Source organism: Toxorhynchites rutilus, chromosome 3 (genome assembly GCF_029784135.1).
Source record: "Toxorhynchites rutilus septentrionalis strain SRP chromosome 3, ASM2978413v1, whole genome shotgun sequence".
Taxonomy (NCBI): domain Eukaryota; kingdom Metazoa; phylum Arthropoda; class Insecta; order Diptera; family Culicidae; genus Toxorhynchites; species Toxorhynchites rutilus.
In genome coordinates this window covers 55,653,697-55,678,591 of record NC_073746.1, presented here as the reverse complement: position 1 = coordinate 55,678,591, position 24,895 = coordinate 55,653,697, and the positions used below count along the sequence as shown (strand labels likewise).

General features: G+C 39.0%; 1 protein-coding gene across 14 annotated transcripts; it reads right to left on the bottom strand.

The window, feature by feature from the left end:
• LOC129775511 (nuclear hormone receptor HR78) lies at positions 1-24,640 on the bottom strand. Of its 14 annotated transcripts, none has more exons than XM_055780328.1 (6): positions 18,148-18,760; positions 13,192-13,605; positions 12,748-13,139; positions 11,871-12,681; positions 1,371-1,648; positions 1-1,304 (listed from the first exon to the last, which is right to left on the bottom strand). In XM_055780328.1, exons 3-6 carry the CDS (start codon positions 13,097-13,099, stop codon positions 859-861), a joined length of 1,887 nt encoding a protein of 628 aa, XP_055636303.1. In that variant the 5' UTR covers positions 13,100-13,139; positions 13,192-13,605; positions 18,148-18,760; the 3' UTR covers positions 1-858. The 14 variants fall into 14 exon arrangements, with proteins under 14 accessions (XP_055636303.1, XP_055636302.1, XP_055636301.1 ...); XM_055780327.1 differs by having other exon boundaries at positions 18,152-18,760; XM_055780326.1 differs by having other exon boundaries at positions 18,156-18,760.
• Positions 24,641-24,895: the final 255 nt, after the last annotated feature.

Here is a 24,895-nt window from a genome sequence, read left to right as displayed (position 1 = left end):
TTACATTCTTTCATATATTGTATTATTCATCAAATGAATTACAGAAAAATATATACGAATCTGATTTTACATTTAATACTAACATACTTTTCGCTATCAGCTATCAGTTCCTAAGGGTTTCCTGTTGTCTATCGATCATCTGATCCGAAATTTTGATTTCGTTTCCATATAATGCTTAAACAGTTGGTAATACCTCTCACAGGTACATCTTACGAGACTTTCGAAAGGCTTCCTGATTTTACATTCATAATTCCTTTTTTTAGTTTTACTAGCTTTAACGCATCACTGTCCTACGTTCATCAGATATTACATATTGCGCCTTCGATCGACTCTGATTAAGTAAACAATTCGTCACTTATACCATTGAACCTTAACGATCTAATTTGTTGATTGCGTGAGTTTCTATTAATACTTGTGTATATGTTTACCTACAAACAGATGTATCTTCTTAGAAATAAGATAATCTTACTATGCTATGCAAGTGATTATTACGAAGTTAGCAATAGTCGTCTAAACTATGTATGTAAGTAAAAACCATTAATATGCAGACTTTGGAAGAAACTTTGAATTTGTGGCCTTTCGTATGCACACAAAACATTATTGTATAGCGAAAGGGATTCTCGTTTTCGTTTTACGTTACATGCGGTTCAACAAACAACACCTTCAGTCAAGAGAGTTATAAGATCCATATTCTCCGCATCCTTTCTTTCTTTTTCTTTAGGCCAAGTCCTGTTGGCTGCATTCCTCAATTCGGTGGTCATCGGTTGCGTGGTTTGCGGCAGTGAAATAATTACTGCGCCAAAATGATTGAAATCAGAATACGATTGTAACTTCCGCCTCCCGGACGGCAACGACTGATCAGTCGTCACTATCCATCTGGGATCCTCCCCCGCAGCCGACGGTCATGGTTGTTGAAGCGTAGTTTCGCACCAAGCTGGCGAACGTGGCCGCCCCATCGTTGGTCTGGAGAATGTACGTCAGAACATTCTCGATTTGCACCTGCCCGATCAGATTGCTGAAGAAGAGATCCTCGAGATCCTTCTTAGAGTTCAAGGCACGCAGTGTCGGTAACTTCATCAGTATCATCACCAGCCGCTGGTCCAGATTTTGCCGGTGCTGGCGCTGCTGGTGGTGGCTTCGCTCGTAGTAATCATCCTCGTCATCGTTGCCGCGAATGTTTTCCTCGCTTCCGCTGGCTATCAGTCGGCTGTGTTTTCGCTTGTAGTACTCCCGCAAGCTGGTAAGTATCATGTCTTGTATTTTTGCCAGATGCTGGTTTTTGACGTTGTCCTGCAGGATGTTGTCTGGGGAAGATCGTGGGTTCATGCAGATGTTTATTCTGGTTTAAATGATTGTTTGTGGTGGCTTACCTGGATTGAACACGCACAGCAGTCGCATGTAGGCAAACTCTTGATCCGTTAAGTTCAGCTTCTGCACGTCGGTGACAAACTCCTGTATCAGCAGGACGTATTTGGTTAAATAGTTTATGATGTCGCTACCGTATTTTTTGTTCAGGATCATCGTTTTCATATACTGGATCAACGCAAGCATGATCGTGTTGAACGACAACTGACCGCTGCTTTGGGCTAGTCCGATCATGAACAGTTCCGGCCAAGTCTGACGGAGCAATTCTGACTGGAACGAATCACTATAACAAGGGAATAGTGTTTATTTAATTCATTATTTTTTCAATCGTTAATTTTTACAGGCTCAGTTACATAAGTTTAAAGGAGCTAAACTCCTCACTGTATTGTTACAAGTATATATAAACATTTTTCCTTAATTCTAAAGTTAGTGATGTAGAAAACCGATTACTCGCGGTCTACTCGAGTTTAGAAGGGTGACATATTTTCTTCAGGAAAAGGAAGGAATATATGGATATGTTGACAATGTTCACCCTCACATTCATCACACTCAATTCTTAAGCCTATCTTATATTCAATATGTTTTTACATTTCACCTTATCCTATTGTTAGTAAGAAGGGATTTGATTTCTCGCGAAGGAAAAGGAAAAGGAGAATATAAGGATATAAGGACAATCAGATCGATAACTTTTAGGAAGACATATATTTGGTACATGTAATCAAGGTCTAACCTAGTCAACACATCTCTCACCGGCACATTGAGCTGCCTTCCTCTACCCGAAGAGAGTTTTCTAAATTCGATCTGGCAATAAGATACTCCTCGCACGACCAAACAACGTGTTCGATGTCGTGGTAACCTTGGCCACAAGCACAGATATTGCTATCGACAAGATTAAAGCGAAAGAGTAGCGCATCTAACGAACAGTGATTGGACATGAGTCGGGAGAAGGTGCGAATCAACTCCCGACTCAAGTCCAGACTTTTGAACCATGGTTTGAGGCTAACCTTGGGGATAATTGAGTGAAGCCACCGGCCCAATTCATCTTCGTTCCACTTACGTTGCCAGTTAGCGATGATATTTTTACGAACTAGTCAGAACAGAACTAGTCAAATTCAATGAAGGCGATTTGACGCTGATAATTCATTGTTGACTTTTAATGTTTTATTAGGCTATGAAAAAAATGTCAAACTGATTATGACCCCAACAATCAGTCATTATTTTTTGTTTTCCTTTATTTATTTAATTAGGCTCAAGTGGATAAAAAGCCATCATCAAGCAGTACATTTTTGAACTGTTTGAATATATTATAACTATATAATATTTAACCTTAAAAATAAAAAAATTAAATCGTCTGCTGACTGAAAATAAATTGTCGTTCAAGGGGTTGATAGCCCAACACCCCGATGTCTCCTTGTTGCAAGCAGAGTTTGCTTGTGGATGGAGAGAGGCCAGGACTCCGACCGTGAATCGATCTCCATCCCTGATGATTGTTGTGTGGACGCAGTTATTCTATAACAACACAAAGATGGCCGAACCACCTGATATCCCTGTCCTACCGATCAGAGGCTGTCACCATTTCAAGTGAACAGAAAAAGTCAATTTAGACACACCCTTTCTCTTCGTGGATAAGCGAGAGCATTCCTTATACCCTTTCCCCAATGTCTACCTGAACATTCTTCCATATTTTTTTCGTCACTTTGATTTCAATTTTTGGAAGAATGTCGGGAATGAGAAGTGACCTCGTGAGGTAATGTACTTTCCGCACATAGTTGCTTTAAATCGATTTTTATGCTCAATAAAGTGATTGAAGCCACAAATATTTTTTTTATTTTTGCAAGTTTCCATAGTGTACTACTCCCTTAATAGAGAAAAGTCAATTTTCGTTCATAATTTACATTTTAAAAGCGCGTTACTCCAGCTAAGAATCAATTGCCACTTTCACATCACACTAACGGAACACGAAGCTTAGTCCCGCAAATGCCAAATCCAATTGAACTAACAACGATGTAATTGTAGAACACATGGCAATTCAATTTTCCGAATCGTTCGACTTTCCTTCAGAATTTTCCGGATTTTTTCCGAGTTTTCTCTCCATATGATTGATCTACAGGCAGAGATTAATATAACAAGATAAAGACGACTCAAATCGAACGACTCCTTCCTGGGGTGTTTATGTAGATTGTAATAAGTAATGTAGTGCCCAAATTGATGGATGCAAAAATCACGTGAATCCTTAAGGCAATGACTGAGAAATAATTGTGATTATAAAAGCTGCCGCAGCAAGCTTGTATCATCGATTCAGAATCCAATCGTAACGTGGAATACCCGTTTGGATAATGCATGAGATTTTTCGAATATTTGACAGTTAGTTCCATAAAATATGTTATTTTCTTCATTGCAATAAATTGTTCTGGAGTGCCCAAATCAATTGATGAAAAAATCTCGTAAACCATTAAGAAATGACTGAGCAACAAGCATTCGAAATTGAACAATTTTCGCGATGGTTTCGATTGTCGTTTTTCGATTTGTACCCCCATTATGTTGCTGTAAAACGTAATCCTACATCAACACCAAAACTGAAGTGAAGCAAGCGAATTAAATAAAATTATTTTGTAGTCCTAGTCCTACGTCAACAATGCGGTCGTGTCTCGGTTTTTTAAGGAAAAATCTGTTTTTATCTAAAATCTGTGAACTATTTTTCGAAAAATTTAAATGAAATATATGTTTTTATATTATTTATCCATAACACATATTGCCATTTATCATAACACAATATAACATATCATAGCGAAACTATTGTTTCAGTGCTGTTCCCTATAGCTAGCAATGTCTCGTATTTTTCTCAAAGGCAACATATAAGTTGTGTTCTGTCAATCCAATCGTATCAAATTTGTGACTGTCATTCTGTGTGGATTGTCGCTATTTCCTGTTTCTATTTGTATCCATTCATTCTTTTCGTCATTTTGCTAGTTAATATCGCTCCCTTTCTCCCTTTCTTGTATACTATATTAATATGCTACTTCAATAGGTTGTCACACACATATGGCTTGATTACGAACACCACGTCACGGTGAAAACGAAATGAAGTGAATATAATCTTGTACACAATTCATTTCGTTTTCACCGTGAAGTGACGTTCGTGATCAGGCCCATATTTATTCTTCTTTCTTCTAGCTTTTTTTTTCTCTATTATAGTGACTTTTAACACATTTTGGCTGGTTCGTCACTTCTACTTCCATTTTTGGAAGAATGTCGGGAGTGAGAATTGAACTCGTGACCTTGAGCGTGAGTGGTATGGATGTTACCACTACGCTAGATTGCCTCCACATTCTTTTAGCTATTATTTGGAATCATGTACAAAGTGGACAAAGTATTGCACCTTTTTTAACTAAATAACTGTCTTCACCAGGGGTGGCCAAACTTTTGGGCATTACGGGCGACTAGTTATTTGAATGTTAGGCGGCGGTCTACCAACGTTGACTGTATTAAAAAGTCTTTAGAAAATGAATGTGGTACTAGAGATAAAAACAAAGTTTTAACTCTCCTGTACTCGCGCGTAAAGTCATAACCCGTATATTCGCGCACGGTATCACAGACAATGCTTGTTTCTGTAATTTTGCTATTGAGAATTTATATGCGTTATTCGTATTTATTTAAAGTTATAAAAGTAAAAAAAACTCCAAAAAATACATGTAATTCAGTCTCAATTAAAGTCTTTTAATTCGACCTCCTCAAAACAAAATTTGGTCTGTCTGTGAGACTGTATGCTCGAGTATAGGAGGGTTATCACGTTGAGCCCCGAATTTTTATTGCTGCGCTTTCCATTCAACCCACATCAATAATGTTTGCGCAATATCAGTGTCGGTCCCAGCTTCCAAAGATAGGGTAAATAATCTTGGCTTGTCTGATTTGGGGTGTTTTTACGCAACTAGTAAATGCAAATCGATTTTTCTTCGTGAAAATCACATGTAATCGATACGAGTTTGGGTTTGTTGAAAAGCCTCAAGTCTCTAGTTGCTAATACTACCATTAGAGCATTCAAAAAAGTAGATAAACCATGATCATATTTTCGACTGGCCAAACCGAAATCATTTACCTTACTTATTACATGAATAGAAAATAGTCAGAAATTCGACTAGTAAGTAGTCAGATTTTGTAAAACATCCGAAAACAAACCGTATGTATTTTTATTTTCTTATCTTGTAACTGTCTGTCCCAGTCAGGTAGCGCTTTCCTACCGAAAAGCTGAACGTCGGCTTTTAGGGTCCGACGCGGGGCTTAACGTGTTAATTAAAGGAAAAAACATAGGTCATACTAATAAATATTCAATGATAAATTATTCTATAAAATAAAAATAATTCATAATTAAAAGTATTCCTCAATTACCTAGAGGTATAAGGACCCTCTATCGTAAAGTGACCAGATGGTCAGAGGTCTAACGCGGGACACAAAAAAAAAAATACGTTATGTGAACATAAACCATAGTTTAGCGAGTCTAAACTGATCAGTATTATTTCTTTCTGAGTATCGGCACTCAGTTATGATTTTTCGGTGATTTAGATTTTGTTTACGCTTAATCAGAGCATTTACGTCTGGCAAGCACGATTCAAATTATACATTTTTCTTCAAATTATCGAATGAAATGCTCGAAAATTCCAATTAATTTTTCATCGATTTTAATGTTAACGTATGCATTCAAAAAAATGACCTAATTTCGGATGGCAATGAAAGATAGTTTATAAGAACAAATTTTCTTTAAATCTTACGTTTATTAAGTCTACAACAAAAAATATTCAAGGATGTTGTTTCGTAGCAGCAGAACTGTCAAACAACGTGATGATTTTTCCATACTGCAAGCTCCACCCCACATTTGAGCAGCGGGCAATCACCCAGAAGGAGTAGCTTGAGGCGCTGGTGAAAAACTTTTTTTCCGGCGAAAGAAGTTAAAAACTTGTTTTCGTACTCATAATGAAAGACGAAACGTACTTGATGCTAGAATTCAAAGAATGGCAGGGGACCGGGTACTTTACGTTCCCCAGCTAAGCGATGACGTCGAATATATCATTCACATCAAGTTCTCGAAGAAGGTCCTTCTCTGACAGACGTGAAGGGAATGTCCAAGCCGCTCTTCTTTCGAGTCATATGGTGAACGGGGAGATATATAGTACGAAGTGCTTGCCGGAGTTGGGAAGGTGATGTGGTTTTTATGCCGAACCTGGGATCAGCCATTATGCCAAAAGATCACTGGAGGATGGATCGGCTGGAGATAGACATTGTCGCGAAGACCATCAACCTTCCGAATATTTTCCAGCTTCCCCGATAGAAATCTTTTGGGCGAATAGCCAAAATAGAGAGACAGACGACCACGAAAAGGTAAAATAACACGCCGATATACATCTTTTCATCGGCCATGGTTCAGGTTCAGGCCAACTTCCGTAAGACCACCCAGCGCTTCATTTACGATTCTTCATCAAACAACTCTGCCTCTTCCTGTCGAGTATACACTAGTTCTTCCTGCTTATTTAAAACGTTAAGGCCTAACCGAGCTAGTGGACCAAAGATGAACTTTTCGTCTGACTTACGTTGGTCCCTGCGGATCAATAGGGGACTTTTATGAAAACCGTTTTCCAATTTTGTTGCTGTTGCTTCCTAAACAAAAAGCCCAATGTCGGTGCGATGAAACCAACTCAACGTATTAATCTTTGGATGCATTAGAAGCGCTCTTGAACAGTATGCCAAATAAAAGTTTTTTTTTGAGGTTTAAGAAAATCAACATGATCAAATTGTGATATTGAAATATATTGATATCGCGGGACATTTTCGTTTCTTTTGCCAAATGCGGGACGTTTCGCGGGACGGAATCTTACGCGGGACATTTTGTTGAAATGCGGGACTGTCCCGCGTAACGCGGGACGTCTGGTCAGTTTACTCTATCGGATATATTGGATCCTATTGTGTAAATTCAATCGAACGGTCGATTCGATCCCTATAACTATCACACCAAACAAACTTTCGTATTTTGTAAATCGATAGAATTTTTTCGAACCGAGTTCTTTCTCAAACGTCGATGAATTTCATATTTTGGAACGTTCCCGAAATGTTTCCCAAAGCAAAACACCAGAAATGCAACAAGCAAACCAAACAGCTCGAAAAGTTATGCCGATAACTTTCACCCGACTGTATCTATAACAGCAAAATAGAGCTAACCAGCAAAGTTCTTTTCACATAGAATTACATAATAGGGGCCAATATTTAAATTTAGAAATATCTAATTACTCATTCATCACTGTTGCACTATTCATGACTATATTTCTTGAAAGAAATCTGCACAATTAATTCACATTACTTATCATAGTTTAAAATAACAATACTGCATGAAAACTCGCAGTCTTCAAAGGCGAAGTTTTATAAAAAAATAAGTTTTTATTGATTTTCGAAAGTTTATTCCGGATTTTTAACACCTTATAAAATATTCACGGCAAAAGGTGGGGTTATATGAGAGGCTTAGAATGAAAGGGGTGTAAGTGACTTGACCGATTTCTCTTCATCAACTTTTTATTTAGTTAATAACTCAACTGCAAAAACGTTCCAATTTAAGTTTGCTACAGAATCCGATAGATGAGGTTCTGACCTATCTTCCACATTGTCAAATACAGCTGGGAATGTATTAGGCTGTCAAAAAAGTCCTGCGGTATTTTTTTTGAATTTTCATTTGTTCATAAAATTAGTTACAATCATCTGTTTTAAGTCAAATATGCGCCGTTTTGTTCGATGACTTGTTCCCAACGAGATGCCAACTTCATAATACCCCTGTTATAGAAGCTCGCTTCCTTATTGGCAAAAAACTCGGATAGCCAATTTTCACAGGCCTCTTTTGTGGCTAACTTCTGACTAGCTCGTTCGCCATGGACAAAAACAGGTGGTAGTCACTTGGTGCAAGGTCCGGACTATACGGCGGATGGAAAATAACCTCCCATCCGAGCTCCCGGAGCTTCTGGCGCGTCACCAAAGAAGTGTGTGGCCTGGCGTTGTCCTGATGGAAGACAATGCGGCCTCTGTTTATCAAAGATGGCCTCTTCTTCATGAGTGCTACCTTCAAGCGGTCTAGTTGTTGGCAGTACAGGTCCGAATTGAGCGTTTGGCCATAGGGAAGCAGCTCATAATAGATTATTCTTTGAAAATCCCACCAAACACACAGCAGAACCTTCCTGGCCGTTAATGAGGGCTTGGCCACCGTCTGAGCCGCTTCACCACGGGCTTCGACCACGACCGTTTGCGCATCACGTTGTCGTAAGTGACCCACTTTTCATCGCCAGTCACCATCCGCTTCAGAAACGGGTCGATTTTGTTGCGATTCAGCAGCGATTCACATGCGTCGATACGGTCAAAGATGTTTTTTTGCGTCAACGTGTGTGGCACCCATACATCGAGCTTCTTTGTGAATCCAAGCTTCTTCAAATGGTTAATAACGGTTTGATGACTTATCCCCAGCTCTTGGCCGATGCTACGGCTGCTACTACGCCGGTCTTTCTCGGCTAATTCAGCGATTTTGTCGCAATTTTCGACGACAGGCCTTCCGGAGCGTGGCGCTTCTTCGACGACCTCTACACCAGAACGAAAACGTTGAAACCATCGTTGTGCGGTGGAAATGGAAACTGTATCGGGTCCATAAACTGCACAAATTTTATTGGCAGCTTGAGATGCATTTTTGCCTTTGTCATAGTAGTACTGTAAAATATGTCGGATTTTCTCTTTATTTTGCTCCATATTTGCGACACTATAACTCACGAACGACTTATCCAAACAAAACACTGTCAAGGACTATATAAATACCTTTCCAACAAGCTATAGTATGACTCGATACAATGAATACAACTAGAACTACGCGCTTACAACGACACCTCGCGGAAATACCGCAGGACTTTTTTGACAGCCTAATATTTGCAGCTAAGTAATGACCAAAAGAGAGAGTCGATGTAGATAAATCGATCGAATCACTCACATTCCTTCCATTCTAAGCCCGTCATATTTAATTCATTGCGTTTGAAGGTGACACCGGGCCTGATCACGAACATCACTTCACGATGAAGACGGAATGAAGTGTATATAGCTTTGCATACTAATCATTTCGTTTTCTCCGTGAAGTGACGTTCGTGATCAGGCCCACTATCCTAGACCAGCTGGCGAGCGCCTGGAAATGCCTACGCGGGCGACCGGTAGACCGCGGACTACCGTTTGGCCATCCCTGGTCTACACCATACCTATTTGCTTCCAAGGCTCCCAAAACCCAATTTTCCGTTGTTATTTTTCATTTTCGGAGCCTCGTCCTGTGTTTCTGAACTTGGCATAATCGAACATCAGTTTATTGATCGAGCAAAAGATTTTGCACCCGAAGGTGGAATAAAATGAAATGTAATGAAATTTTTTTTGGAGCTATCAATTATTTGAAAATCGTCCGATAACTTACGGCCATTTGTTTTGAGCTGTCGGGTAGCAAATCCCACTAAGCAATCCACTTCTTAGCAATTAATTTTGAAATGTCTGTGTCTATTAAGTTCAGTGATAGAACATAATAGATACAGACATTCCAAAATTAATTGCTAAGAAGTTTGCAAGTTTGCAAGCGTACAATTCTAGAAGAAATATTTTTGTAAATTCTCGTTTAAAAAACTACATGTATACAAGCCTTTTCAGCTTGCTGTATTTTTCTTGAAAGTAAAATAACAAATAATGTACATCTTATTAACACAACCAAAAAGAATCTCGTAGAGTTACAGATTCTCAACTTATGAAATAGTACGAGGAACTTTCGAAAGACTTATTTTCCACACTGAGGATTTTTTTTGTGAACAGGGTGTGAACCTTTGAATATTACTGGTACACATGTGACTGCGTCTGGTCACGGTCGCGTAACGTTTGTGTTAAAAATAATGGACAAAATTTGCCGATTTTTCATGGGTTCACACGCATTGACGAAACTACCCATGCATAAATCATAGTAACCATGAGTCAGCAGAAAAAAATTGACAGCTCTATCGGTCAAACTCTAACCGTGATGGCGAAAACAGTGAAACTACTCCGTTCAGGAGTGTGCGCGTTTAAAGAACGGTACCCCGCCGCGTCGAAAACGGACATCGTGCGGAACTTTGTATACACCGTATACGCCCGTTCCGGCATCTAAAACATCTTGGCACTATTGGACAATAATCAGAGCATCGAAAGAAAGCCCAGTTCCGGACGGCCGACGAACCTGAGCGACAAGAAGCTCCAAAGGATGCTGAAGAGGAAGATCGAGGGAAAAGTGGCTACATCGCAAGTTAGGAAGTCATGTCATGGAAGCGGAAGTCCCGTCCACCGGTCTAGGAGCTGCAGGCAATGAAGCAGGGGCAGCGGCTGAATAAGACGGTTAAGTCGATTTTCCCTGCGAATCGCGACGTGGCGGTGGTGATGAACGACGAGACCTATCTCGCCCTGGATGGCAACGACTGGCATGGCACTTTGTATTTTACTTCCCCCACGGAGTAAGAGAGTTCCGAAGTGAAGTTTATTCCACACACCAAGTTCCCCAAGAAGGTGCTGCTGTGGCTGACAATCAACGAGATATCAAAGCCGCTTTCTTTAGCTCCGGCTGGCCGTGAACGGGGAAATTTATAGTACGAAGTGTCTGCCGGAAGTTGCGTTGTTCATCAAGAAATACCATAAGACGCGGTGTTCTGACCGGGCATCGACTCACTACTCGAAGCGATTGTTAGAGGAGATGGAGTGGCTGAATATCGATGTGGTACCCAAGTCGGCGAACCCGCACAACGTCCTCCAGCTGCGTCTCATCGAGAATTTCTGGGCGAACTTGAATCGTAAGATCTACTTCAACAATTTTATCGGAAAACTGAGAAGGAATTGATAAATAAAACGAAAGAACTCAAAAACATGCCTACACGCATGTTTTCGTCCGCCATGACGAATGTTCCGGTCAACTGCCGGAAGGCCACTCGCAAGGGCGTAGAATTTCAGTGCAAGTAAGCTAATATAATCACCTTCCATGGCAAATTTATGAAACTCAATTATCTGTTTTAGTTTTTTTATCACCATCCGAAAAAATGCCATTTTTTATTGCAAACGTTACCATTGATATGAGCTCGTGGGGGACTATTCATGGCGATGCTTAACAACATTCGAAGCACATTTTGTTTATCATTGGTTTTGTAAAAATGTACCCTAACAACTTGCCAAGCCATTAATAAGTAGCGTAGCTAGAGTGTGCAATTTTGAATTATTTGTTTACCTTTTAACACATATGTTTCATACCAATATAGAGATTTATCACTCTAAATGAACCGAATTTTCCCAGATTTGAAGAAAAACAAACAAGAGAATGCAAATTCTTGGTTTTGTGAAACATAATTCGTATGTCATACGTGTCCATTCAATGTTTTCCCAATCATTCTTGACCCTTTGGAGAGCTTCAAATTCTTATCAATCTTAAGTCAATCTATCCTAAAACTCACCTCAACATCGAGAAAAGATGATTCTTCTTCATCCAGTGCACGGTGGCGAAGAGCAGCCGCGAACCTGTTTCGCACACATAGTGTGCACTCAGATAGTTTGGCAGGACGTTTGGCACCTGGATGTCGAAGCTGGAGCAGCTGTCCGACAGCTCGAGGCTACCGTAGTCGAAATTAAGACAATCATCGTCCCGGTCGTCGTCGCGCCCGTTGTTCAGCTCCGATTTGATGCCGTAGTTGTTATTGACATTGTTGTTCAGCTCGTGCTCAAGATTCTGGATGAACTCGAGCGAGTTGCACATCAGACTCTTCTCTATGGAGGTATTTTCCCCCGTGTCCATCGGCAGGGGGTGTGTTGAGGAGGGCATCGGTTTTGGTGGAACTTCCGGTGGATCAAGCGTTGGTGGCTGCTGCTGCTGCTGCTGCGGTGGACCGAGACTCGACATTGCAACGGCTGCTGCCGCCGTGGAATTCAGACCGATTAGAGCGGCAATTGAATCCACCTGAGATGACTGGCGTTCCTCCTGGGGTTTGAGGGAATGCAGCGAACCGAAGGGATTGGAAGGGGTTGTATTGGTGGAGGATAGATGCGATGACACTGGAGGAGATTTTGTTACTCGCTTGCTCAAATTGGCGGTGAACTCTGCCAAGTTGAAGCCGGGGAAGATGTTGAGGTATGAAGCAGCCGCAGCAGCACTCGCTTTCTGCTCATTGTGATATTCTTTATTTCGATGGGGATTGTATTTGCTGTTTGGGTTGGGCCCAGCCTGGCCATCTTTTTTATCGATGATGGGCTTGCGTTCATGCTGAACAGCTGAAAGTGAGAAAAAAACATTAACTGAATGGTTTTCGTGGTCAAATAGCTACGGAGTTAAGTTACAATCACTTCGCATTCCGCAAGCGAGGCATTTCTGCAGCCGGCAATATTGACACCTGTTGCGGTGGTGTTTGGTTACTTCGCAGTTCATTGACCCCCGGCACTGGTAGCCGAGCTGTTTGCGAATGGACCGTTTGAAGAACCCTTTGCATCCCTCGCAGCTGATGGCGCCATAATGTCGTCCGGAAGCACGATCGCCACACACCAGACACAACTCGATGCTCATGCTGCTCAAGGAGGACAGGTGCTGCAGACTCGCTGCCTTGTCATCAAGACTACTGCCAAAATGTTGCGTTCCCGGTTCCAGTTTCATCTGTTGTATATTTGGCTTGATATCGAAATTATGTGGCTCCATTAGAAACGGTACACTTTAAATTATGATGATCGGTGCTGCACTACATATGAAACAACGATAATTGGAAAGGTCAAATCATAAAGTTATGTTACCTAAGAGAGCAGCCGCTCTCTTTTTTTTTCTTCGCGTCGTACGCTTCGGGGACGGGTCGAGCGATTTCCTGTTTTGGTTGAAGTCAACAGCACTTGTGCACTTGACTCGCTACTGGCAGCCAAGAGAATGGTCACGAACTCCGAGTCCGGTGAGCAATAAGAAACACGTTACGTCATCAAACTCAACTTTTATATTCTATAGAGGTCAAAGCTCTTGCCTTGCCACACGGGCACTACTCTTGCTCTGCTCCTCATCAAACTTTACTTCTCGACAGACTGACTGTGAACTGACTGTGTTGTATTTAATCGACATGATACGGTTATTCGTTCATTTCTCTGCTTTTGCTCTCGCGTCTGTGTAAACCGCCGCACACAACCACTACTCCGCTTATTATTGTTCCGCTACGGACATACCTATCCCATTGGGCGCATAATTTTTTTTTCTTCTCTCCTCGGTCACTTGTTATGCTCAATCAGCGCTGCCAGTTGGGAGGGTCTGGTGCTGCTGCAGACGCCAGGTGAATGGTTGGTTGTAATTTTAGAAGATGAAAATTCCGAAAGCTGTGTACGATTTGGTTCATTTTCTAATTTACAAATTTCGTCGCGCTCGTTAACGGTATTGTAGGAATATAGTTTTTGAGACATTAACATCTTCCCTTTCCCCATGGCCGCGGCCAAGGCTCAATATTGATGACTTTCCCACGATCATTTTATTAATGAAATACATAATTGAAAGCATGGTTTTTCAATTTATAAGTTTCAAAAAAAAAGGAAGGAATTTATTTCGAAGCTAACGCTTGTAGTTAGTTCTATTTCTTCCATTTGTGTTGGATCAAGCGCCAATGGAGCCAAATTTTACGAGTAGAAAATGTTTCAACAATTCAGCCATTCTATTCTAAACCGATATAGTAGTTCTCAGATTTTCATTGAAATTGGTAGACCCGTATTTTTTTTCATTATGGTGTCCGTTTTCATTTTACGGTGGTCCGAAAAATATTTTTTTTCCAAAAATGACTTTACAAAAATTTATTACTTTATAACTACTGGACGAATTCAGATGATCGGCATATAAAATTAAAGCCAATGAGCTAGTCTTTTTGAGAAAAAATGCATTTCGTTTTCGTCTTGTACAGGTCGGACTCGATTATATACCATCTTGGTTATATGCAGTTAATTTTTTATTTTATATTTCAAATACGACATATTTCAATCAAAAATGAAATATTCCAACGTTAAAGTGAAAGTTAATTGGCTTTTATGAGTGCAGTGGAGTAAAAATCGTGATTTTGGTAAATTCTAGTTTAAGATTCACCTGGAATTATGTAAAATGATTCCAACGAAATTAAAAAAGATAGAAGTTAGGTGTCTAAGAACGAATTGTAAAGCGGTTAAAGAGCTTTAATTTGGCTGATAGTAACATTCAAGTTTATTATGTATTTGTTTGATAAAATAAAGAACAACATTCTAAAAACCACTAACTTCTAAAATGTTACTTAAATCCACTAATAGTTTTACCACTAGAATCTGTATTATTTTTTTTCATTTTCCAAATTGAAGCCACAGTTTTGTCCTACGTAGAGAAATTTTTGAATCCGAGCAGACAGAGCCCGAAACAGAGTAAAAGTTCAATAACTCTGTCATTGTTGAAATTCGAACATATGCGTAGAAAGATTTTTTAATCAAATATGATCCTCTATCACATTCTGAACGAATTCGAAACGAGAATTGGTCTTTGATTTTATATAAGGGAGTCACTCTATGAAAAATGTAACGTGAAATTAAGGGATTTCAAATGCACATTACTCAAAATCGCCATTGCGTTGTATTGCGCTCATTTTTTCTGAGTCCCCATAGATATGGGAGAAGTCGGTTGAAATGGAGTATATAGTGTAGAATAAAATAACTATCTTCATTTATAGGACTGGTCATTTCAACTTTATTGTTGCATTCAGACGCGAAATATTCAAAAAAACTAGAAGTCCAGTGTTTCATAACTATAGAACCAGATGGAAAAACACTCACTCCTTCACAAAATAAACGTCAATTTAACATGAATTAAGATAAGTTTCTAAATCGTAGATCATCTTTAGTTCTCAATCAGTTCAAATAACCCATTCGGGACGGTTTCGGCCAGACCGCGCCATTTTGTAGTGTGCATCTCATTCTACACAGAAGATATTGCTTGTTTAGGCTCTTCGAATCACTCATATTGCTTGTAAGCTGCATCTGCTATTCGTCCAATCACTTCCCCTAAGTTCCTTACAGGGTTTTGATTTTGTAAACAATCTGACCAGTCCAGAATCTTAGGCCCCTATTCATTAAACCATGCCATGACCTCCCTGATTTTATGAATTGATACCAAATTACCCGAATTACACATTGTTTTTGATGCAAAAACTGTAGTAAATGATTCTGAAGTACTCCGTTGCACTTCTGACTGTTCATTCGTGTTGATGGTTAGCTATCTAAATCAGGCAACCTTTTTGAGAAAATTCTCCCCAAACCATAAAAATTCCGCTTCCGAAGCTGCGAGTCCAAAAACTAATGTGGAAGCTAATCCCTTGGGTTTCGTTAGTTCAGGAGAACTTCTCTGATAAAAAGAAATTCAACTTGAACAGAATTTATTCATACTGGAAGGATTTACCGAACGTGTTTGATGGTTTGGAGAGAACTTTCTTAAAATGTTAAATTCAATTCATGTTAAATTGACGTTAATTTTGTGAAGGAGTGAGAGTTTTTCCATCTGGTTCTCTATAGTTATGAAACACTGGAATTTAAGTGTTCTTAATGTTTCGCGCCTGAACATAACAAGAAAGTTGAAATGGCCAGTCTTATAAATGGAGATATCTATTGTATTCTACACTATATACTTCAATTCAATCGAATATTTCCATATCTCTGGGACTCAAAAAAAATGAGTGGTTCTATAGTTGTGAAACGCAGTGTATACCATTAAACAGGAAATTTATTCAGCATTTCGGTTTTGGTTGAAACACAAACAGTGAAGATAGTGAAACAAGTGAACCAGATAGTGACAAGTGAAATTTAGCGAATAAAGTGGGTATGTTATTTGAATTTTACTCGCTATTTGCACTGTGGGGGAAGAGCAACAAACATGTGTGCATACAATTCGGGCGTTAGCCTCCGTGGTAGAGATGGACAAACCGTTCGTGAATGGTACGAAACGACGTAGTTCGTCAAAAAGATTGGATGGACTGATTCCAAGCGAACTGCTTGGGATTGAACTGCTTCAGAACGAATGAAATTCAACAGAACTGAATACATGTGGAAGGCAGATTAGAAAAATCTGAAAGAGATAACGATAGTTTCATTCACAAGCAAAATGGAATGGAAATCCATTTCAACAGTTCAGTTCAGTTCTTTGTTTTTAAGAGGTTTCAAACTTTTCAGTTCATTTTCTAATACCAACAGAACGTATGATTTTGATGGAAGCGGACACGATTCGCTGACGCGCGTCGAACGACAGTTTGGAGTTTGGAGTAGAGTTTTCTTCCACAAGGATCCTTCTCAGGGCTAGAGTCGAATAAACTGTAGATGTTTAAAGTCTCTATAATCACACAAGAAAAAGAAGAAGAAATCCATTTAGTTGTTATTGCGAAGTGAGATAAGGAAAGTCTCGCTCACACGCCTATGTATATGATTTTCTCTCCCAATTCCTTATCTTTTCTGCAGCCGGATCGAACGGAGCGTTTAGCAAAAAACGAAGTGTGGATGACAATTCGATACAGATTGTTTTCAAATGGTGACATTGGCTATGTATTTAATAGCGGAGAAATTGAAATGTTTGATATGATGTAGAAAATATTCCACCATATCAAAGAAACCATATTGTTTGTTGAAAGCAAGAGTTTTAATATTATTTGTTGACGAATGCCACAACCGATCGATGATTCCAATTGGTGGGCTGAAGTGTATTATTTGCGCTGGGTATTTCTGAGGAGGAATCGATTCTTCCTTTGAGCGCATTATTTCTTTTGAGGCTAAACGAAGTGGCATGATAATCACTTTATTCGAAAGATGAAATGAGCTACATTATTGTTACTTATTGATTGCTAAGCCAACGGTAGTCCTGCGTCCATTTTGCGGTTGTATCACAGATACAACCCACTTCTACTTTTTCAAAAATGTATAAATATACGAGGATTGATGAATATGAAAACAATTTTTTTGGGTACATTCTATTTTATGCAATTTCTGATATTACATGTAAAATGGTGCCTTTCATAACCAAATGATGTTCAGAGAATAGGAAAGCATCACATACGGATTCTTGTCTTGTATGTTAAGTTTCATTCCCCAAAGATTCCTTGAATGTTTTCACAACAGCCATCGAATCTTCATCTGTTCGATAATCACATAAGATAATTACACAATGAGAAATTAAAGTTCTACTAAATTTATTGAGCAGTTAATGTTAGTGTCCAGAAGATCAATGTTTTGGTTGAATTTACATTTAATTCTGAAAGGTTGTTGGACCGTTCGAATCAGCTCCTGTTTATTTTACAGAGCACCCCTTAATATCACAACGAAATAACCTTGGGAAGAGAAGGTCCTTATGCAGAGCAGAAATGTCAACCGTATTTTATTGGACAATTTTTCTTTCGTGGGAACTGTATGTTAATGTCTAAAGGCTGAACATAAAAAAATGGATATACATAACCAATTCAATGACTCGATAACCTTGAAGCCGAAGATGACACTCAATTTGCATTTTTTCGTATAGCGTTTACACAACTAGTGTTGAAATCGATCCCATTTCGAGAAGTAACTTGAACACATCGAGGCTTTACTAGCCGGTGACCCAGGGGATAAACTAGAGCTTCTCTTCAAGCGGAATACCTTGACTGCGAGGTAATCAATTATGCGTAACACTTCAAATACCAGGTGTCATCTGGCAGCGCTGATTGTTGGTTTCTGAATAATATGCACACATACACACCCACACCATATGCTCTGAACTAGTTGCTCTTTAACGCCTGATCCGCCACAGCTCGACACGACACCGTCCGGATAGATAGATTTCAATGAACTTTACACGCGCGCGTATACCTCTCAGCTACGCCTCACTTCAGCGCCATTGAGATATCCGATAGCCAGAAGGGCGATCATGGCGATATGGTGATGACCGCGCTAAAGTCACGCGCAAACTGGAAAACTGCTTACGAAGCCACTTTTGTTGATCTAGTTTATCCGTTCGATTCGATCGATCATCGCACTCTGTGTACAATACCTTCACAATTTCGTCGTCACTGAACCATCTCACACAACACCGTTGGGGAAGTAGCCTAGAAGCACGGGTCTGACATATAACGCGTTGAGTTTTTTACCTTTTCACATCGTCATCAATCGAAAGGCACAGATGAAATCTAACGCTGAAGAAAGCAAAACACAACACTCAGCGCACTCGAGATCGCACACTAATCTGTGGCATTTTTTTTTTGCTTTCGAAAGGTCAAGTTATCCCGTTCAGAAGATGACGACGACAGACGGCGGCATCCGAGATGCACGAGAGCGATTCATAACTGAGACTAATAACACGTAGCTCCGTGTATTTACGCTCTGTATACATAATGTACCGCTGCGCACACAAACAACAACACAACCGCCCAAGAAAGCACGTCATTACCGAGCGCGAAGTGTGGAGAGACCAAACGGAGCATACACCTTACACTGTGGGGTCTGATGCTGTGGGGTAATGGGTCTTGCCGCGGAACGCCACCGACAGCGGTGGAAAAGTGAAGTGATCATATCTTAATCGCCAGTGCCACCGCTTCTGCGGAAATATCGGTATCAATCAATGCATTCCGCCCCATTCATAGCTGTGCTCCCCTAGTGACCGGTGGCCGATGGGTGGTGGCATCAGGGTTGCCAGATTTATAAATTGCTACCAGGAAAAATCTTTTAGTGTATTAGCGGATTGAGAATTTTAAAATATACACATATCTCACTACCGCCGCATATATTTTGTCGGGTGGAACTAAAACGATCATCTTTCAGAGATTATATAATATCATATTTTTTATATTGGATATTGTAATTCCATGTCAAATAAGCCGCGAAACAACCGACTCTGACCCGATCCTTCTCATTTTTTTAATCCCGTGGCAGTTACCTAAAATTTCCAATATTATACAATTTTAATTATTATCCCATTAACGACCAAGCTCTAAGTTTTTCTTGACGTGGGACTACGTCTGTCTTTTCAACATAGGACCCATTCTAATGTTTCGGGTGGGAAAAGTGAATGATTTTGAATGTTAACATCTCTTTAATTAATGGATGAATTTTGATTTCAAATATACAAATTGAGAGAAAATATCCTCACCTATGTTTTTGTCCTAGACACATATAGTGGAAATAGTAAAACAAGTGAACGATGTAATGAAAAAAAGGTCGATTTTACTCGCATATGCTTTACAATGCAACAAGCAACAAGTTCTTCCATCCCATACTATTCGATAGTTAGCTTACATGGTATGGCTTCTTTCCCGATGTCACGTTTCATCGGAAGAACGATAACTATATAAGAGTGGTATACAGGTTTGCTTGCGAGAGGCCACCATTTCCGACGGCGGGTCGGCGTCCGACTCGAATTGCGTCACTTCAGCGGCTTGGGGCGACCTCGGTTCCTTATTCTTGTTAGATGGTGACTTAGCCCCCATTAGATTGACATCAGAAAAATTTCATTATGAAAAACTTAACTTCTAATAAAAAATGCGCTTTGTTGGCGTTAATACGTTCTAAATATTTGAATTGGTAAATATCTTAATTCAATGGTTACAGAAAATTATTCCTTCTTTGACAAATCAGTTTCTCTGTCTGTATTATCAGGATTATAAACAAAAATGATTTTTTTTAAATATTTCTTTCATTCTCATTCGGGATTACTATTCGGGTAATCGTTTTATCCAGATAAATGGTATTCGTGTGACCTTGTTATTCGCAAATGCTCAAGAATTTCGCTGTGTTTCAATACTGTTTTGTTGTCTCCCTTCAACGAATTATTTGTTTTTTTCTTTTTCGTTTTTTTAACTGATCTCATTATCTCATCCTTTGAATTTTATAGTGACAGCTTCAAACTGACAACTTTCTTCAACGTATATGGGCTACGTGATCCAAATGACTGGATAATGTTTATGATCGATGATGATGATGTTGGATTAAAGAGGCTTTAAACTTTTCAGTTCATTCGCCTCTAAGAGTTTATGATCGAATTTGAAAGCCCATCATTTATACAAAATTAATCATTTAATTGAAATAAAAGTGAAACTATGTCACTTTTTGGCGTCGTGCACAAATTACGTAACGCTAAAAATGCGATTTTTGGACCCCCTCCCCTCCTATGTAACAAAAAATTACGCAAGACAAACCCCTCTTCCCCCTCAAGTTACGTAACGCTAATCTGTACACAAAGTCAAAGTCAATAGAAAAATTTCCAGCTTTTCAAGTAATGAGAGTATCAACGTAATAAAATCAAATATCTGCCCAGGTCGAAGTCAAATGTTCATACGGAAGTTTCTCATATGCAAGTAGTGACTTCGCAAGAACTTTCGGCAAGTTCATAGAATCTGGAACAAACAGAGACGGAAAATGAATGCTCACATCCAGTCAAATATGATTTTCAAAAATGAAAGAATGAAGAATGAAAAGAATAATCAAGAAGAAATCAGGATGACTCATATTAGGTTGTCGCGCCGATTTTCGGGAAAACAAAATCATAATTCTTATAAGCAGACTCACCATTTTTCAAAATTTCATTCTACATTCTTTTTGTTTCGTTCTACAATCTTACGTCATCTTTCGTACAGCTCAGAAATTCTATCCTCGTATTTTTATGCTGACCAGTTGTAGTTCTTGCCATTGAGAGAATTTTGTAGAGATCCTTTGATCGTTTATATTTTTTCCCAAAACCTACAGCATCACTGCAGTGATTTTCTGAGAAATCAATATTCAGAATTTCTTTGAATTCATCGTCCATACTTTGGAATGAATCTTTATTCATTAGAAGAAAAAATCACATCGACAGTTGGTGAATTGTTGATTTTTTTAAAACTTTGATGTTATTTAACTCAATTGAACACACTTAAAGTTGATTCTACTTTGAATCTGATCTGACGAGCGAATGTTATAAAAAATCTTATTACCTGACTATGAATTCAATTCATATCTACACATCATACAAGGTAATGTTGTTCCTCAGACATAATCTCATTATCATTTCTTAGATTTGTCAAATGTTCTGGTTATATGAAATTATATAGCACTGTTTTGAAAAGCCTTGAAATATTTGTGCGTTGTGAAAATAATTCGGAACTTTCATTCTGATAAATCTGAAAAGTAATCGACTGAATAGATTTTCAACGATCATACATATTAATAAATAAGTTTGGTAGAGTTTTGTATTAGGAGAATTTAATTTAATGTAAGCAATATATATGTGCAGACCGGAGATTCAGGACAGTTGACAGTTCTCATTTCGAACCAGGAAAACTTTGACAAGGATGCCAGTATATTTTTTACGGATAATTTTTATACTGATAAAGTAAAAAGTACAAAAATCAGGAGAAATCAGGATCATTTCTTAAAAATCAGGCTTTAATTTAGTATTTGTCAGAATATCAGGGAACGTGCCAAAAAGTCTTGAAAATCCAGAAGAATCAGGAAGGTTGCATATCTGCTCACATCTGTTGGAATTGGTGCTTCCAAAACATATAGTGTTTAGCTGAAGGAAACATGGGCTGCTTTAAATTGATGTTGATTTACACAATAGTAACTAAAGCTTCGTTCAATGCAGCAGTTCCTGTCGTTACATTCCACTACTTGCAAAGGGTCTTGCGATGCCCTCACATGACGAGCAAACCACTCGGCTTAATATCGGATCAATACAATCTGCTTTGACGGGATATCCGTCGATCGCTAGGTTATTCTACTAATCAGCTAACTATTCCCCTGCATACTCAAAATGTTTTGTTTCCAGTTTCGGTCCCTAGTTTTGAGTTTTTAATCCAAGTGAGATCCCTCATGATTATGAGGAAGTATTGAACCTGTTAACTACCGGGAAAGAGGGGCAATCCGACGTTCAACTCAGTTGAAAGCACTGCGTGCTGAAGCATCTGTAGGAACTAATATTGCATCAAGATTCAACAGATTAAAATGATAAATCGAAAATAAATATGACCTTTTTAAGGGTTTTCGTCTGGTCCTCCATCTAGATTAATTCTGATTACTGGCTTGATTATTCCTTGATACCGAATAATCTCGAATTCAGAAAGGTTGCACACCTTGTTAACCTTTTTAAAAATAAACCCATGAGAAAATACGTTCGGAGAACAGTGCCTTCCTGAACGAATCGCAACGTACATTGGACCACTGCATTGAACTGCTTCAGCATTACCGAGATGCACTAGCTTTATTTTGCATCCAGTGATAACAACAGGAATAAGCTTATGTTTAGCTACCAAGACAAAGTCATGATTCGGTAGATTAAGGCGATATTCGAAATGCATTCATCGGTGCCTGCATACTGCCCATTACAACACGTACTTTATCATTTTGGCTCAGCTGCTCAAGTATATAGGAGCGCGTGAATTTATTTAGGAATAAAAATGGAATTTTGTAACGTAACGATCACGGCTAACCCACTCCCCCCTATGTCACATTAAGTAACGAAACCCCCCTCCCCCCCTACTCGCGTTACGTAATTTGTGCACGACGCCTTTCATAACTTCGAAAAATATAATCCGCAAACATCTCGTTCTCTTGTTCATGCTCTATCCACGTAATATATGAGTTTTGGATACCAGTACCACTGTTATTAGTAATTAATGTTATCATTTTAATAATTAATAAGTTAATGTACCAATATTATCATTTTGATAATTTTAACTTAATAATGTTATCATTTTGATAATATTTTTTTAAATGTTGCACTCGGGATTTGTTACATTCGGGTTATTGGAATTTGGGTATATGTCTTTCGGATAGCTGTCGTTCGAGTAACCGTCTTTGGGGTGAATATTACACAATCAAAATATCCACTATTTTTAATACCAAACGAAATTCTGTGGTCGCATGAAATTTTTGATTTTTGTAATTGGATGTCGTTGACAGATGTTAGAAACGTAATGACTCTCTGCGGTTTTCATAGATTTTTTTGTTATAAACTGCAAATATCCGCTTTCAATTCGCATATAATGTTGGTGAAAAGCATACGGGGATAATGGTCTTGGTAAAACACAATGTCATGAGTTCGAAAAGTTTAAAAGTGGTAATTTAGATGTAAAGAGTGAGGAACTACATTTGACTTGCCAGGTACAGACGAAAGTTATTTTTGCATCGATTTGTGGCCAGGAATAAGAAGTGTATATATTTCAAACATTTCAAGCGCAAAAGAACATATGTTGACTCCGGCCAACCGACCTTATCGACCGCGATATAATGCTGTGTGTTTTCAGAGATCAGCGAGGTGTCATCTTGAAATTGACCTTTTGAAAACCGGTGACACTGTTGATAGTGAACGTTTTCTGAAACAGTGGGTTTAAATGAACACAGAAACAGTTGAGCGGAAGTTGACCGCATGCGGGTTATTCACCAGATTTGGCTCCTCCTGAATACCATTTGTTTTTATCGATGGGACACGCATTCGTCTACAAGCAGCACTTCAATAAAAAAATGTGCGAAAATAACTCGATGACAGGTGACATTCATAAATGGCCTAAAGATGTCCTTAATAACCAATGTGCTTCCAATGATCATTACATTTAATAAAATATTTTGAACCATTCAAGAACCATAAACGTGTATTTTAATGAAAAAATCCGGTTTCTTATGCTTACAGCTGTTGTGCGACGGACTCACTGGGTCTGATTAATGTTTTTACCCACTACAATTTTCTATTATCAGTAATGGCATAATTTACGGATTCTCCGAAGAATCGGAGGATAATTTTAAACTTTGAAAAAAAATGGAACTTTCAATTTCCTCCACTGTGCAGTGTGTATAAATTTTGACGGTAGTCAGTTCTTCTTAACATAGTGTGCGCAGAATGACTTCGACCAAAACCAAGGAACCGCATGATGACGGTAAACATAAGGATACAGGGGGAGGAATAGAGAAAACAACGAGATGTGTATTCACTTGAGTTAAGAGCTGGAATGTGCTGCTTACCTTTCCAAGTAATCCACTAACGGCGATCCACGCTCATTCTGTTACTCACAACCTTTATAAAGCGGATATAATTGCACTTCACTAATAAAGTATAGAAATAATTTTCAAACGCAATTTCGGCAAATCGTTCAGAGCAATTCCGATATCACACTTGTTGTCACTTGCGGCCATGTGTTTGTTTAGGTCACCTTATGCGGTTCGTTTGGACCATATCATGGAGTCAACACTGCTCTTCTTACTGCTCAGAGCGTGACTGTTTTCGTTTTTGTCTTTCGATGAATGAAGCTTTTGCTTCATTCAGGAGTGCTTCATTCAGACGGATATCGCGCTTTTCTGTCATACACCCAACCGAAGGAAAATGATCGCGCATCAAGAAAGCGGGAATTAGACATTACACCAGTGTGGGGGTTTGAACGCGGCGTCGATAAACGCGGTTTGAATTGACGGTTGGAATATATGTGGCGTGAATTCTTCTAGACATAATGTTATTCCTAAATTAATTTTCCAAATACATCAA